General features: G+C 35.0%; 1 protein-coding gene across 2 annotated transcripts in view; it reads right to left on the bottom strand.

Moving 5' to 3' along the window:
• The window catches only part of nudt4a (nudix (nucleoside diphosphate linked moiety X)-type motif 4a), a 72104-nt gene that overhangs the window by 15807 nt on the left and 39929 nt on the right, over window positions 1-16368 (bottom strand). For both annotated transcript variants that reach the window (XM_039761540.1, XM_039761541.1), the window contains exon 2: window positions 3745-3855. In XM_039761540.1, coding sequence (XP_039617474.1) covers window positions 3745-3855 — 111 coding nt within the window. The remainder of the gene's footprint in view (window positions 1-3744; window positions 3856-16368) is intronic.

Genomic DNA, 16368 nt, shown 5'->3' on the forward strand with positions numbered 1-16368 from the left:
AAGGGAAGTTTAAAACAACCTGAATAATAATACAAAGTAACAAAAAGACCCAATACCCCTAAATGGCCTACCTGTACACATAGTCGTGGAGTGTACAAGCAAATACTCTAATAAGCACTCCCTGCTCACTTTCAACTAGAATACTTCACCGTGTCCTAGCTTTTCTTCCTCCTACCAAATAAGGTTTCCAAAGTATCTCACCTTCCAACTCCATGCTCACTTGTAGAGTGACAACTTGACCCTTAGGCCCTGACCAGGAACCATTTTTAAGTACAGAATCACTTCTGGCTAGCTAATAGCTCATTCCAGTAGTCTCAAGTGCATATGTACCTCTATTTTTTATCCATTATAGAAAACCAATAGTTTTCCCATCTCCAGTATCCTAGAAGAGTCATACACATTGAATGGGGGACCTATATATCCTTCTAATCCTTTGGGGGACTCCCAGCATGGCAGGGATTCCCCAGCGTCCTCCATTAAATATGTCACAACCTTGTAAAGTTCTGCATTTGTCCGGTAGTGTGCCCTGGTGGTTACTGCTGGTGTCACTACGATTTATAACAAACGGGACAGTGTTCCGTTACTGTGCGTCTTTGCAACCAGAATGATGCAAAGGAGAAACATATTAAATACTTTTTTTGAGGTTGAGGTTGGATGTTAACTTTATTTGACATCCAGGGGCAGAGGGTAATAATTAGCTGTAGACGTCGACAAAACTCACCATCACGTTATGGGTAGACCCTCTTTGCTAGGAGGACTTTTAGACTCATTGACTTGACATCGAATCCCTGTGTGTGTGAGGAGCGTAGAGTAAACAACGTCTAGAATGGCATTGACATCAAACAAAAGAGCAAAGCGAATGTGCAAAGCAAAATACTCTCTGGGCATCATTCATTTTTTTGCTTTTTGCATATTATTGCTGAATCAGACTGACTTACCAAACTCTGATTTTGATGCAAGTGATCTGTAAATCAAAAAAGAAAAGCAGGTAGCTGTTTCTTTTCCAGATAGTGCCTTTAAAAATATAAATGGTTAGACAAACAGGAATGTAGTATGTAAGCAGTGTTACAGCCGATCTTCGAAAGCTAATGTTTGTTAAATGCATATAGTGTTTGCTTTGTATGCTTTTTAGAAAACTGAGTTTTTGGGGAAAATATTCAGACTCATGAGAAAATGAAGAAGAAAAAAAAAAACATCCCTGAAAGAGTTAATCTTCCAGAGACTCAATTTTAAAAAGGCAATATAGTACCAATTTTCCTATCCCGTAATCATGTGCTACCCTCTGTGACATCGCTCACTGTATAAAGAGGATCAGACAACCCCAGCACCTGCCTCTCTTTTATGCCTTCATGCCTCTTTCCTAGCATGTGTACAGTGTCTACCATGCCATGGTGGAGCCTCTTATTTCCACTCTGGTAGGCCTATATCCTACATACAACGGGATATTTCTTTACTGTTTGGCAATCTGCACCCTGTTCCTTTCAAATGTAATTTTTCCTCCCAAGCAAATGATTTCACACCTTGAAACCATTCAGTGTAAAAAGAGTGCATAAATATTGCTTAAAATCCAGAGTCATTACAGCTGAAAAGAAAATGATCTTCAAAAATAAAAAAAATGGAGAAATGGGAGCAATATTTCCCATGGCACATTTATGTTAGACAAGCACTGAATATTCTTTAACAGATGTTACTGTCATTATATTGATGACACCCCTGCATAAGCTAACATTTTCAGACCTGGAACTTTAATAAAATAAAATTAAGACAGTCCATATAACAATAACCTTTTCAGACCTTTAGGTAAAGCTTTAAATGCCTTACATGTTACCACTACATTGGAATTCTCATTTGAACATGTTAGTTCAGTATCAAATTTAAAAAAAAAATGTAGTTATACAACATATCAATTTAAATTACCAGCCTGAAGAACAAACAATATAATATACAATATGAAAAACAATGCTCAGTGTGTAGTGCAAAATTATGAATGAACAGAGGTCAAATTGTGGTGCTTTAGCTCTTTTTAACAAGTACCACTCAGGGGTTAAAGTGTTTTAAAGTTTGTTGGTCTCAATTATGGTGCTGTAATTTCATTAAGGCTGCTAAAATAGAGTACAATTTGTGCTAGAATATCAGAAATCCTGCAGTATTGCATAGACTTTCTTGCAAGTGGTGACGCAATAGACATCTACAACTGATGCCAAGTCAATTTTTTTAAGCTGGTGTAAAATCCTTTTGTATGACCAAACTTGCGGCTGTGTTACCATATCACATGGTGTTGCCACAGTCAGGATGTTTTTTTATGTCAATACAGTGAGAACAAATCAAGGCGGTATCTGATATCGGTAAGCCAAGGACAGTCCATCAATGCCAACATACAGTGGAAGGCATAAGGAGTTACTTCCAACTTCCTTAATGAATTATTTTGCCCTAACATTCATGGTCAAGATGTTATCACAATACCACTTTATTAAATTCTTCCATCTCATTCTTGTATTAAGTCATTATTTTTTGTTAATCAGTCCAATCAACGTGATTTTAACTGGTGATTTTCATCCCATAAACAAGCCAAAGTCCAAGAGAGAAACCATTAGGTTCTCTGGTTTTTAAAATCTGTACAAATGCTCTTTTGTTTAGTTTTTCTTTCTGAAGTCCGCTATTTAAAAACCCCATCTATAACTTATAGATTTATAGACTTAATAAAGTACTTTCACAGACAATTTAAAAGCAAACTTAGCAGAAACATTTGTACAGATTTGAATCTGATAAATAGATATGTATTAGCAAAAAATATTCACTGCAATAGTGAAGATACATATTAAATTGAATCATGTGGGTGGGTTAATTACATTAACAAAATGAAAGCATTTGCCTCCTTATTGTCTTTCATTATTCATTTTCAACTACTTAATTATTTAAAATTACTTGAAACTATGTAAAATTTGTTTAGGCACTGTAGTATGATCTTTGTCTCCTACAGAACATTTTAAAGTGCAAGAAGAGGAGCTACAGTTAACAACCTTAATTGTAACCTAGTTATGGTGTGTACACACGAAAATTGCTAAATAAAAGCTTAACATGTTTTTCCAACCTAAATTAATAAAATATGGGTATTTGAATTGCTCATACATGAACCTTTGCTAAATATAAGATGGATATAATGTTCTATAGAAATAATTATGCATATTTCATGTGACTATGTTTAAAATTAAACGCTTCTCATTTCAGTACTACCATCAAAGACTGAATGTATATTTACAATATTTCATGTAATTTACGAATTTATTTTGCCTTGCTTCATTTCATGTTATTTGATAAATCTTTTATAACTATGGTACTTGTTGTCTAGCCTGGAAAAGTACTAAAAATGCAATCAGAAGAAAGTTTAACTTTCCATCATTGCTGTTGAGACATTCAATAACGGCAATTGTTTTTTGGAAAGTCATCAGTGGAAGTTATTTGTCTAAATTAGTTGACCACTGGACTCCTTTTAATAAAAAAGCCAATGTAAAAGCCCTTGGGGATATGTGTTTTTGTCATTCTATATTAACTTCATACACGTGTTCTTTTAGAGTAAGCTTATGGAGACACAAGGAAACGCAACATCAGCAGCATTAATGCCAATGGCATCCTGCAGAAAAATAATGTTCATCCACTGGCCTAAATAAATAAATAAAAAAATAAAATACAGATTTATGAAATACTGGTATTAAACAAAACACTAAACATAAATTTACCAATTACCTCTTCATACACCTCACGGACTGCTGCACCACCGGGCTCCTCCTCTGGTTCCATACCCCCTCCTGGTACAATCCACTGGTCTGGATGTCGACTACTGCTCACCAGCAACACCTGTGACAGAGACACTCTATTACTAACGGCCTTAGGGTTTATTTTAGTGTTTCTAAAGTTGAATGTGTAACAAACAACACAACAAAGAGAGACTTCTCTTAGTAGAGTGATGAAGAAATAGCACTGGGAAACAGAAGTTGTGGCAAGAAAGTAAGAAAAGAAATTAATTTTTGACCATTCATGGTCTTCAGAACATGTTACCATTAACTGTTTTTCATACACACCACAATGACATTTTCCATCTTCTCTGTCTATCCAGAGAATGGCTCTCATTAAACATTTTTGGCATTATATTGTTCTCACAGCATGTATTCTCAAACATGTCTATTCAAATGCACATTCCCATCTAAAAGATACTCATAATTATAATAAAAAGTTGTTAATTAAAACCTAAGTATAACAATAGACTCTGAGAAGTAAGTGGAAAACAGTACTATCTTCAACAATGCCTTTGCTAGAATGAAGGGCTAATTATACCCCCACCCATTTGCAGTCTGTGAAAATAAGATCTTACAAGTATCCAGGTACGTTCCTGCATACTCAGTTATATTTTTGAGCAAAATCTTCTGTGAGAAGTTTTGACATAACTTGCTCATTTACAATTCACAAATAACAAGATGTACATATACTACAGGTCAGCAACCACCCCCTGGGGAGATGGGTTATTGTTGAATTAGAATTTCCTTTAATTGTGTTTCTTAACCATGTTAAGAAAATGGTCATGAATAGCTCACACCACTAAGGTCAGGGGACCAGGAGGGAAAAAAATGGCGGTCCACATCAGCCAACACAACTTGTATATTCTCACTGAGATCTACACAGAACAGCACTAAAAAGTAATGCAAAATAGATATTTAATAGAAAATGCTTTCAAAAATTGCTCAACAATAAAATCTCCTGAACAAAATTTTGTGTTTTGAGATGCTTTAGACAGTTTCTGATATCCTCTTATTTATGAGTAAATTAACAGATCTAGTTCCTTGTATGCTTTTCTTCATTTCTTAGTTTTCTCCTAGAGAAATATTCCAATCACAGTGCTGTATAACATTATACAAAATGCTATAATTTGCAATTTCATTGCTTCCTTAACACTTAACATGATTGTTAGAGAGTGCATGCATGGTCTACAGCTACAGTAGTCCAATATAAAATGATAAGACTTAGAATTCTGAGATGTATATGAAAAGGAAGAATGAAAAATAACTAACAAATACAAGCAGGAAGTCTCTTAACTGTTGGGCCTATCTTGGAAGAACGTCATTCACAATTATTGTTGGGATAAGATATAGGGAGTCTGTTCTCAATCTGCTATAATAATAGCACATGTTGATTGTCTCCTGCAGAATTTACTACTGTTGCAACAAAAGGATTCCATCACTGGATTCTGTAAAGCTTTCTAGTTCTATTAAGAGGTGCTTAACACATTTCATCGTCTTTTGCTAAAAGAGATTTGGTGGATTGAGAATGAATGTACCCATTGACACCAGATAATCTTTAAGGCAAAACAATTAACATTGCTTTTGTATTTAGAAATGCACATGGATGTTGAGAGGAAACATACTGTGCCACAGTCTCTGAGTTCACTCGGAGGCAGCATGACATGAAGAAAGCAACCATTATAAAATAAAAAAAGACAGCATAATATACTGTAATACTACAAAATAAAAAGTCTGGTGATAGAAATGTACTTTGACCACGGTACTACATAGTGGCATGTGAACAGTTACATGGAAAATAAATAATAATACTACAAAATACTGTACATTCATTCACATTTTAGATTTTCATTCTATTTCAAATTAAACTGACTAATGTTATATCTGTGGAGATCCCATATTTTATTTAACAAACTTTGTTTTTATTTTTTTGTCTTTATTTTAGAAATATATCTGTAATGCCCAGAGAATAGCTTAATTATTTTAATTTGATATTTTGCATTTATTCATTATCCTTTCCCCTTTAAGAATTTCATTCTATTAGTACTTATTAAAATAACTGTACACTAACTTACACTTTACTTACAGTATAGCATTTTAAGTGTGTCATTAATTTAGCATACTGCTTGAGAACAATCCTCAGTTTGGTGTAATCTCAAAATAATTACAAACAAAAATAAATTCAGACCTCAAATAAGACTAGAACAATGGAAGAAATAAAGACAGTACTTAGGGGTCAATTGAGAATCACCAATTACCCTGCTATGCATGTCTTTGGGATGTAGGGGAAAAGTAGAGCACAAGGTAGAAACCTAGTGTTGACATGGAGAGAACTAAAGACTAAATATGGACCATTACTAGTTGTAGGTTATGAACCCATTATGTTGGATCAATGAAGTAGCAGCACTAATCTGAGTGACGGCTTGAGAAAGCAATTAAAATGGAAAGCAATCTAACATGCACAGTCTCACGATATAATCATTTAAATTTTCAGAGGCCCTCTTAAAATGACTTGTTATAAAAATACAAGGAAATGCAAAAAACACCAATTCAGATTAACTGCAGGAAACCTGTGATATTAATTACCATACTGGTCCTTTAAAATTCTATTTGGCAATTTTCATTTCATCTTTTTATTTATAAAGCACTTTAAAAACAACAGGATTTGAACCCAAAGTGCTGTACAAACCATATACCAGGTAGACTAACAAAATAAAGTAAGAATTTAAATAACAATAAATAAATAAAACAAATGACAGAATTTTAAAATCAGGACAATGGGTAAACAAAGAACTCTGAAACAAATTTAAAAAACAGGGAATAAAAGTAAGTTTTAAGATCAGATTTAAAAACAGGAAGTGAGGGGGCCATCCTAACATTCAGAGTTAAACCATTCCACAGTTTCGGAGCGAGGACAGAAAAAGCCTGATCTCCTCTCCGTTTCAGCCTTGCTTTTCGAGTAGTCAAAAGAAACAGATCAGCAGACCTAAGAGGCCTTGCTGGAGTAAATGGAATAACCGGGTCATTAAGGCTGGTGCAGGCCAATCATTTAATAGCTTTGAAAGTAAAGAAGAGAACCTTATAATTTACCCTAAACTGTATTGAAAGCCAATGGAGGGATGCAAGTATTGGTGAGATATGGTAACACTTCTTAGTGTATGTTATGAGACATGCTGCAGCATTCTGTGCCAGCTGAAGGCAATACAGGGAACCCCCACTGAACCCATAATACAGTCCATTACAGTAATTGAGCCGCAATGAGATAAAAACATGTATAACTTTCTCAAAATCATCAAATGATGAAAAGGGGTTGAGTTTGGATAAACATCTTGTTTGGAAAAAGCTTGACTTTAATTACCAAGCTAACTCGTCCATTTTAAAATTGGCATCCATTATCACACCCATATTCCATGCAGAGGACTTAACAAAAGATTTCAAAAGACCCAAGTTAAAATAGGGGGTTGAAAAATGACAACCTCAGTTTTACTGTCATTAAAGTTAAGAAAATTTAAGGCCAACTAGAGTTTGATGTCCTCCAAACAATTGTATGAGCCAACTTGAGTAAACCATTCTACTGAATATTATTATTATTATTATAAATGTATTGCAGGTGCAAAATACTACACCTTGCTCCAATGCTGCATTTTAATCTGTAAGTGAGATACCTGAAATATCTGAAAATCCCTTGTATGTATCAGCTGTTCTAACTAACACTGTGACAAACAGATTTTTTTCATAAACAAGCATGTGCTTGGTCAAAATTTTGAAAAAAAAGTTACCCTTACTAGCCTACAATATTTGATTGGTTAGTAACTAAATTATAATTATTATACAAGCTGGTAACACATTTTTATTCTATTATTATCCCTTTGCTGTGTGAACTCTAGTCCAGTTTGGTAGAAAGGCAAGTGTCAAGAAGTGAGAGTGGTAAAGTTCACTCTAAAATTTGTTTTATTTTGCACATCTAAAATAGTATATGCAGCTAATAGTAGAGGGGTCAGGTAAGGTCATGTGTCAGGTAAAACAATGTTGTATGTGTGGGCAAGAAAAAAAAAAAAAAAATTACTGTACATGCTATAAATCATCCAATTTAACTCCTCTAGACTAAGCTATGCCACCCAATTTATTTAATAAGGCCTTTGCTGCTGCCAGAATTGTGATCCTCTTTACAAAAACAAAGTTTAATGATTTTTATCCAACTTTTAAAATGGATCATCATTGTTTTAAGGCTATATGTGATGAACATATGTCAAAGTTAATAAACACAATGCTTTAGATTTCTGAAGGAACTCAAACATCTGTTGACCAGCACACTTTCAGTAATTGCATACAGTTTCTGGTTTACCCAGTGCTACACCAATTAAAGTGCATTTTGCTGCTTTTCTTATAATGAAAGTCAATAACCTAATACACAAATTTGAGTAAATCATATTCCATCAAACAATTCTATGCACTCCACTGTACATACTATGTTGGACTTGCACAGATTTTTGATTTTTTTAATAACACAACCATAAATAGGATATACTCATTGATTTATACAAAAATAAAAGTGGCTGGGAGAGCTTTACAATGTATACATAAAGTTTCTCAATCCTTGCTCTTAATTTCATTCTCCATAAGACATGCAGTACAATGTAGATTTTCAGATGTAAAAGATCTGAAAACCATCCTCTGGAAGCAAGAGCTTATGCACATAAATACACTTCAAATTAACTTCAATGTTTAGCATATAAAGTATCTATCTACTCTATACTTTACATAATGTATATACTTGCAGATAAGCAAACCAACAAATTTTTAACCAAAATATCATGAAAATGCATCACTTGCAGATAAGATGAAAAATGTTTAAAAATTAATGTTAGGTTTTCCAAAACCAAATTCATTTAAGTAACAAGTAACCTAAAGCAATACTTATTTTATAGAAATAAAAATCCACGCATTACATAAAAAAAAACAAACATATACTTTGTGTTACTAGGGAAGCTTATAAAAAAAAATACCATGTTATTTTGCTCAAATTGTGCCTCCTTTCACTGCTCTCAGTAAAAAACCCTGTGCATGTGCGTGCTCTGGCCGTTTGGTAGCAGTTACTGAGGAAGATGTTCTTGCATACCTCACAATCAAGTAAAAAAGAATTAACAAAAGTTCTCTATTTAATTCTACAAATGTGGAGGGATGAATAGAATCCACCTAGTTTATGGTCAAAGTTAGGCAGTGATTATTGCGGCAGTACAGAGTGTAATGCAAGAAGCAAATGTATGCCAGTCCATTGTAGGGCACAATTGTACAGCCAAGCAAAAAAAGTGTGACGCATGCAATACATTAATACTCTGCATACACTGTGCGACTTTGGCATGGATTAAAACCTGATTTGCAGTTGTAAACAGATTTTCTGAGTCTGCTTGAAATTCAGCTACAGCAGCCATAGTTTCACATACAGTATGAGGAGTTATTGCGATGCCCCACTACATCTTACAACTGAATTGTTGTTAGATTGGAAGAATTTTTGTCTTGGTCAGAAATTTCAAGCTGCCATCTTGTAATGTGAAAAGTTTCACAACCAGATTTTCTGATAGCACTATAAAATTTAATTGTGCTTCACAGGATATTGTAAACTGGGGAATATCACTGTCATACTCATTTTCACATTTTAATTTCAAAAAAATCAAAATATATTATAGCAACACACATAAAATTGAATGGCAAAGGATAATAGCATCTTGGGAAACATTTACTGGAAGAACCCAAAATAAACACACACAGTGGTAAACTACATAAGATTAGGTACCTTTAATTCTCTGTTTAAAATAAACAGACTACATTGCCCCTGCCTCAACTATCCACATATTCAGTTACACCTTTTTCTTTTCTTTGTACTTTCAGAGCACAAAATGGCAAAAGAAAGGAATGAAGACCTTTTCCTTCTTGACCATCATGTTTTTTTTTTTTTTTTTTTTTTTTAAATGGGCAATACTGCCTATCAGGTCAATGTACACATACAGTATAGTCTGAGCACCCATGTTGTGGTGTGTTAATCGGTCAAAACGTGTTCATACAGAATAGTTTACTCAAGATGACTCATAAAATTTCTTCAGGTGTGAGTAATTGTCAGGTTTATTTTGGTTGTAGGAGAAGGACAGGATCCCGACTGGGAAAGGGGATGGTTTACTACCCAGATGGGAAACCAGAATGGAAACAAATGTTAAAACTGCCAAGCTGGAGAGAAAGAATCACTTCATGACTAGCTGGTATAAAATAATGGAAGGACCAGCGGAAGCCAGAACTGGATTGGGGTCCAAACCTGGATGGGATGCCCATAATGTATAAGGACAGGGGAGAGCATTGATTCCTGTCTATTGTCTCCCTCCATATGCTAGATTGTAGCAGTCCTGGATAATGATCCTCATCTAGACACCTGCAGGGAATGGGACTTCCATATGACCCAGAAGTGCTTCCAATGGGCAAAGCCCTGGCATGGGAAGAACTCCCTGGACCTCAAGAAAAAGGAAGGCACTCCCTTACCCAAGGCAAGTTAGAGCTGGGAGGAAGGAAGTCAACACTCAACTGGAGGAGAGCACTGGGGTGGTAAGAGGTGAGGTGAGGTGAGGTAAGAGAGAGGTGAACTGGAGGAGAGATAGTTGTATTTTGTGCTTGTGTATACTGAGTTACTGTGAATTAAACACCCTTTGTTTGAACCCGGGACTGTCTTGTGTGTTCGTGTCTGGGGCTCAATGGCACCCCTTGCCTTCATAGAGTATATTCAGTAATATTCAATTTTAAACGATCAGCACAACTTCAAAATGTACATCCTGATAGGAAAACTACATCCGTCTGCATTTGGGTTTGTGCCTAACTTAGACTAAGGTGAAAAACTACAACTGGTATGTAATTAGCAAAATTGTACAATACATTTGTAATATAGACAGAATTTAAACTAAATCTTATATACATTTTAAGTTCCTTTAATATGAAGATGTAATTCATGTAGACAACAAGGCAATGTGTAAAGAACACTAATGCAATTCAGGTAAAGAGACAACAAGTTCTGCCTCTGTCTGCCAACTCAACCAATTTGTATTACTATAAAAAGTTCTGTAAACCAAACAATTTGTTTTAGCTAAACACTTAAGCCTTATCCATGTGCAATACAATTTCAATCAAGGAAATGCTTGTATAGTCAAGCTTGGAGCAGCATACCAAGTAGGTCCAGTGAGAACAACATCAGCGATGCACTCATGCATTCTCTTTAGGAAAACTGTGGTCACAGTTACCATACACACCCAGATGACATTCCGGTAGAATTAAGTCTACTAAGTGTAACTGGTGCGTAGCTCCAGAAAGACGTGTATTCAAGGTGGCATTGTACACATTATTTGATTTCGAGTCCCCTAGCACAAAAACAGCTTTATCTGAATGTTCAACAAATATTACAATAAGGCATATGAAATTATCCAATAATTAAGGTTCAAATATTATTAAAAATAGCTTAAAATTCTAGGTGCTATATGTTCATTTGTAGTTTTTCATGCATTATTATATGTATACTATTAATATTTATGTTGTTTAAAGATGCTCATGAGCACTGAAATTAACGTGACAATCAGAAAAACAGCTTCCCTGAAGAACAAGATTCTCTCTGTAGATAAAGTGACATATCAAAAAGAAAGCAGAGAAGAAAACACCTTGCACTTCCAGTTCTATACAATTGAAACCCAGACTAAATATTTTTAACCCAGCCATGCTTCGTTTTTCTCCTAAAGATCAGAAGGTGTACTTTCACAGTTCAGCTCTCTTTTATATAAATTTAGATGCCAAGTGTCTATACACCCTTCATAAATAAATCTTCAGTGGGAGTAAAGTCTTCCTCAGGCAAACTAAAATTAGGTAAATGAGGTCTGCAACCAAAAATCACTGGAAAGTCATGCAGTGTGACAGGGCCTTAATACAACTGATGAAAGATCAACTAGAATGCCAGCTGAGAAAGAAAATGTTAATTTTTCTGAAGAAAATCACAAAATAATGATTAGACAAGAGATTTCTGTAAAAGATGACCCAATAACTGGTATTTATTTTTTTATTGTTAAAGCTGAGGCTGTAAGTCCAAGTGTTATACACAAATAACCTTTAAATTAGTAATTATTAAAGTGAAAAACTATTATTGATTAGTATCGCTACTAGCAGATATTCAACATTTTAAAATTGCTATAGTGATAGGAAAAGAATAAATGGTATTCTGCTCTAAAATAATGCCAATGATTTCAAATCTGCTTTTTCCCCCAAAACGAAGAGGACAACAGATAAAATTCTAAATTATTAATTGTTTATTTTTTCTGTGGATTATCATTGCCACCTGTATATTTCACTGGTATTATAATATCAAACATGGCATAAAACACTGCTTAACAAAAAAAAATATATATATCAGATACCTGAAAGAGGTAGAAATAAAAAGCAACAATTGACGTAAAATTCAATGTATCATGTAAATTATCAGAATGTCTTCTTTGGTACTATGGTAGCAGTGAGTAGACCAATGATGGGAACTGCAAACAGATGCATGTAAACTTATTCCACTTTGGTCTATATTGTTTCAGTTACATCTGTTTCTGTTAGACCTTAAACAGTTTATTCTTAGACTGTGAAAAAGGAAATACATTACACAGCAATCAGTCAAAGCTGTCAATAGTCATATGACAAGAGGTCAGCTCAGTCCTAAAATAACAGCAAGCTTATCCAGTACACTTTGGCAGGGCTACAGATATGCAGGCTGCCCTCCTCAAATCAGGCAGTGGCAATGCAAGGTTCCTGAATGCCAGAGCACAATGCACACTGGCAAATTTACACAAAGCTGATGAAGTACTGTTATTTTTTTAGACTAACAGGAGCTCTAAGTCTGTATGCTCAAAACTCAATGAATAAAAAAAAAATGTTCTAGATTCAGAGGCAGAGAAAGAGACAGAGAGACCGCAGGAAAGGGATAGGCACAGATATGGAATTCACAATAGTTAAAAGCACTGCATAAACAAAATTTATTGGACATTTTGCACCAAAATATGTGAGAAATAAGGTTAAGTTTAAAAGGCACATGAGTTCTTCAAGAGGTTGACTGTCCCAGAGGATAAACTGAAATTCAAATGGTAGGCACCAACAGTAAGAACCTTGAAAAAAAAGAGTGTAGGGCAGACATATCAGGCCAGTTAAGACTGTGACTTTACAGGGTGTACTTTTACATGTTGTGCAGCTGACCTAGAAAGACAAGAGTCCAGTAGATGGGATAAGTGAAATACCATTAGTAAATGGTAATCCTACCCCATTTGATGCATTTTTGTAAAGGCCACTTCATGGACTACAAATTTCTTGCTATAATGTATGAACAATAAACTGCAAATTAATATTTTAAAACATAAAACAGGACAATTTCAGTGATTAATATAAAAATTATGACAATAAACTATCCATTAACATTATAACTAAGATGTGGCAAATGAAAAATGAGGATAACAAAAACTCCACTCAACAGCATTCTTAGAGCAAATGAACCTCTGGGGATCCATTTCCCATTTGTCCAACATTCTAATTCTCCTTAGTTCTAATAACAATAATCATTTTATAATATCATACAATACCATATTCAGAAATAAAGACAAGGAGTTTTAATCAACTTAACTGCATAAAAAAAGATGGTTATTTTTTCCAGAAAAGTAAAGCATATGCAGAGGCACTGCAAAATGTAAACAAAAATAATTTTTACCATGAAAATTTTCAATTATTGCAAGAAATGACTCCTACTGTAACTAGGAAACAGATTAAAACATAGTATCCACCACTATACCCATCTTGTAGAAACCAAGTTGCCTACTCTTGAATATTCTTTTTTTTTTTTTTTTTTTTAAAGACTATATTGGTAACAGATATCTCTATCTTTTAACCTAAAGCGTCACTGCATTGGGGCTTGTTGTGCTTTGGACGTGCTCTGTCTCTGGGTATGTCAGAGGACTGGGACTGCGTGAAGTGGGTTTTAGCCTCACTTGGGGAGGCAAAAAAGGAGGGGGGGGGAGAGAAAGAGAGCAGGCTTGATCTATACCTAATCTATCATCTCAATCTTTATAATTATAACTATCAACGTAATAATAAGCTGCATGGCAACAACTCTTGGGGAAATAGGAAATTAAGACCTAAACTATTTCACTTCCAGTTAAGACTATAATATGACACCAAAAACTCAGAATCAGTGTCTCCATGATGGGACAGTTAACTTCGTAAGCTGGAATGTTAAAGGCCTGAATCACGAATTAAAGAGAAAGAAAGTACTTTCTCACCTAACAGGTCTAAATGCTAAAATTGTATTTTTACAGGAAACCCACTTACTAAGCAAGGATCAGTTCCGGCTGCAAAAAGACTGGACTGGCCAAATGTTCCATTCTAGTTTTACAAAGAAAACTAGAGGGTGGGAATTCTCATACATAGAACAGTACCATTTGTAGCATCAGATGTAGTATTGGATCCTGAAGGGAGATATGTAATGGTCATGGGAGACTTATCTAACTGTAAAATGATTTTGATAAATGTTTATGCACCTAATGTTGATGATAAGGAATTTATACAAAATTTATTTGCATCCATTCCCAATCTGAACACTCATAAACTTATAATGGCTGGGGACTTTAATTGTGTTTTAAATCCACTTTTAGATAAGACTTCCTCCACAGGGGGAGCGGCAACTAACACCGCAAAGATAATTACAAAGTTTATAACTGATCACAACTTATCAGATCCCTGGAGGTTTTTAAACCCAAATTCAAGAACATATTCTTTCTACTCACCAGTACATCATTGCTACTCAAGGATTGATTACTTCTTTATAGATAATAACTTCTTGCCTAAGATTAAATCTTGTAAATACGATGCTATTGTTATTTCAGACCATGCAACCTATGATCTTGGAGCTGAAATTACTAAGCCCCATACACTCACCCGCAGATGGCCTCAACCGCTTCTATTAGCTGACGAGAATTGTACTGAATTTATATCCAAACAAATCAAATTCTTTCTAGAGACAAATACATCCCCGAGATCTCTGCAGGAATACTCTGGGAAACTCTTAAGGCCTTCTTAAGAGGACAGATTATCTCATATCTTTCCCACAGAAATAAATCCGAGCGAAGAAAGTAGCAGAGATAAAAGCGAAATTACTAAAATAGATGAAGAACATGCCAGACTACCAAGCGAGACTCTACATAGAGGAGGCAGGCTCTACATTCAGAATTAAACCTCTTGACAACTAAAGAAACTGAACAACTAATTTACAAATCCAGACATCATTATATGAACATGGAGAAAGCTAATAAGCTTTTAGCGCAACAAATTCACAAGCAAGATATGCATAGCGCAATCTCGGTAATCACTAACACGACGGAGATAAAATCATCGAACACAAAAATATAATGCACACTTTTAGAGACTACTATAAATCCCTATATACTACTGAGTTTAAAGAAGACAATATACAATCTAATGCATTTCTGGATACATTACAGATACCACAAATTGAGCTTTTAGTGTGGAGGAACTTGATAAACCTCTGTCATTATCAGAATTACTAGATGCTATAAAGTCACTCCAAGGTGGAAAAGCAGCAGGCCCTGATGGCTACCCTGCAGAGTTTTACAAGAAATTCTCCGCTCAGCTAGCTCCCTCCTATTAGCAACATTTACAGAAGCCAGAGATAACCAATCTCTTCCACAAACCTTTACCAAGCACTAATCACTGTCTTTCCAAAACAAAATAAGGACTTATTACAATGTGCATCATACAGACCAATTTCACTTCTGAATAACGACGTTAAAATACTCTCTAAAATCATAGCTAGAAGGATGGAGAAAGTGCTCCCTCGTAATATCACAAGACCAAACTGGATTTATTAGGGGCCGACACTTATCTTCAAATCTTCGACGCCTGTTTAATGTAATATACTCACCAACTAAATCAAACACCCCAGAAATATTATTATCATTGGATGCAGAAAAAGCATTCGACATGATTGAATGGAAATACTTACATTGGAGAAGTTTGGGTTTGGCCCGAACATTTGTGCATGGATTAAATTACTGTATACTAACCCAGAAGCTTCAGTTTGCATCAATAACATTTGCTCAGACTACTTTAAACTAGAACGTGACACAAGACAAGGATGCCCTTGTCACCACTGCTGTTTGCAATTGCCATTGAACCACTGGCAATACATTGTCGAAATACTGATCAGATAAAGGGGATTAGCAGAGAAGGACTGGAACAGAAAATCTCATTATATGCAGATGACATGGTACTGTATATATCGGACCCAGAAAATTCTGTGCCTGCAGTCTTAGCAGCACTCACAGAATTTCAAAAGATCTCTGGTCTCAGAATTAATCTGAATAAAAGTGTACTCTTTCCAGTGAATTCTCAAGCATATAATATTAGATTAGACACCCTACCTTTTATCATTGCAGAACAGTTTAAATACCTAGGGGTAAACATCACAAGTAAACATAAAGCTCTTTATCAACAAAATTTCGCGTCTGCATGGAAA

Source organism: Polypterus senegalus, chromosome 8 (assembly GCF_016835505.1).
Source record: "Polypterus senegalus isolate Bchr_013 chromosome 8, ASM1683550v1, whole genome shotgun sequence".
NCBI lineage: Eukaryota > Metazoa > Chordata > Cladistia > Polypteriformes > Polypteridae > Polypterus > Polypterus senegalus.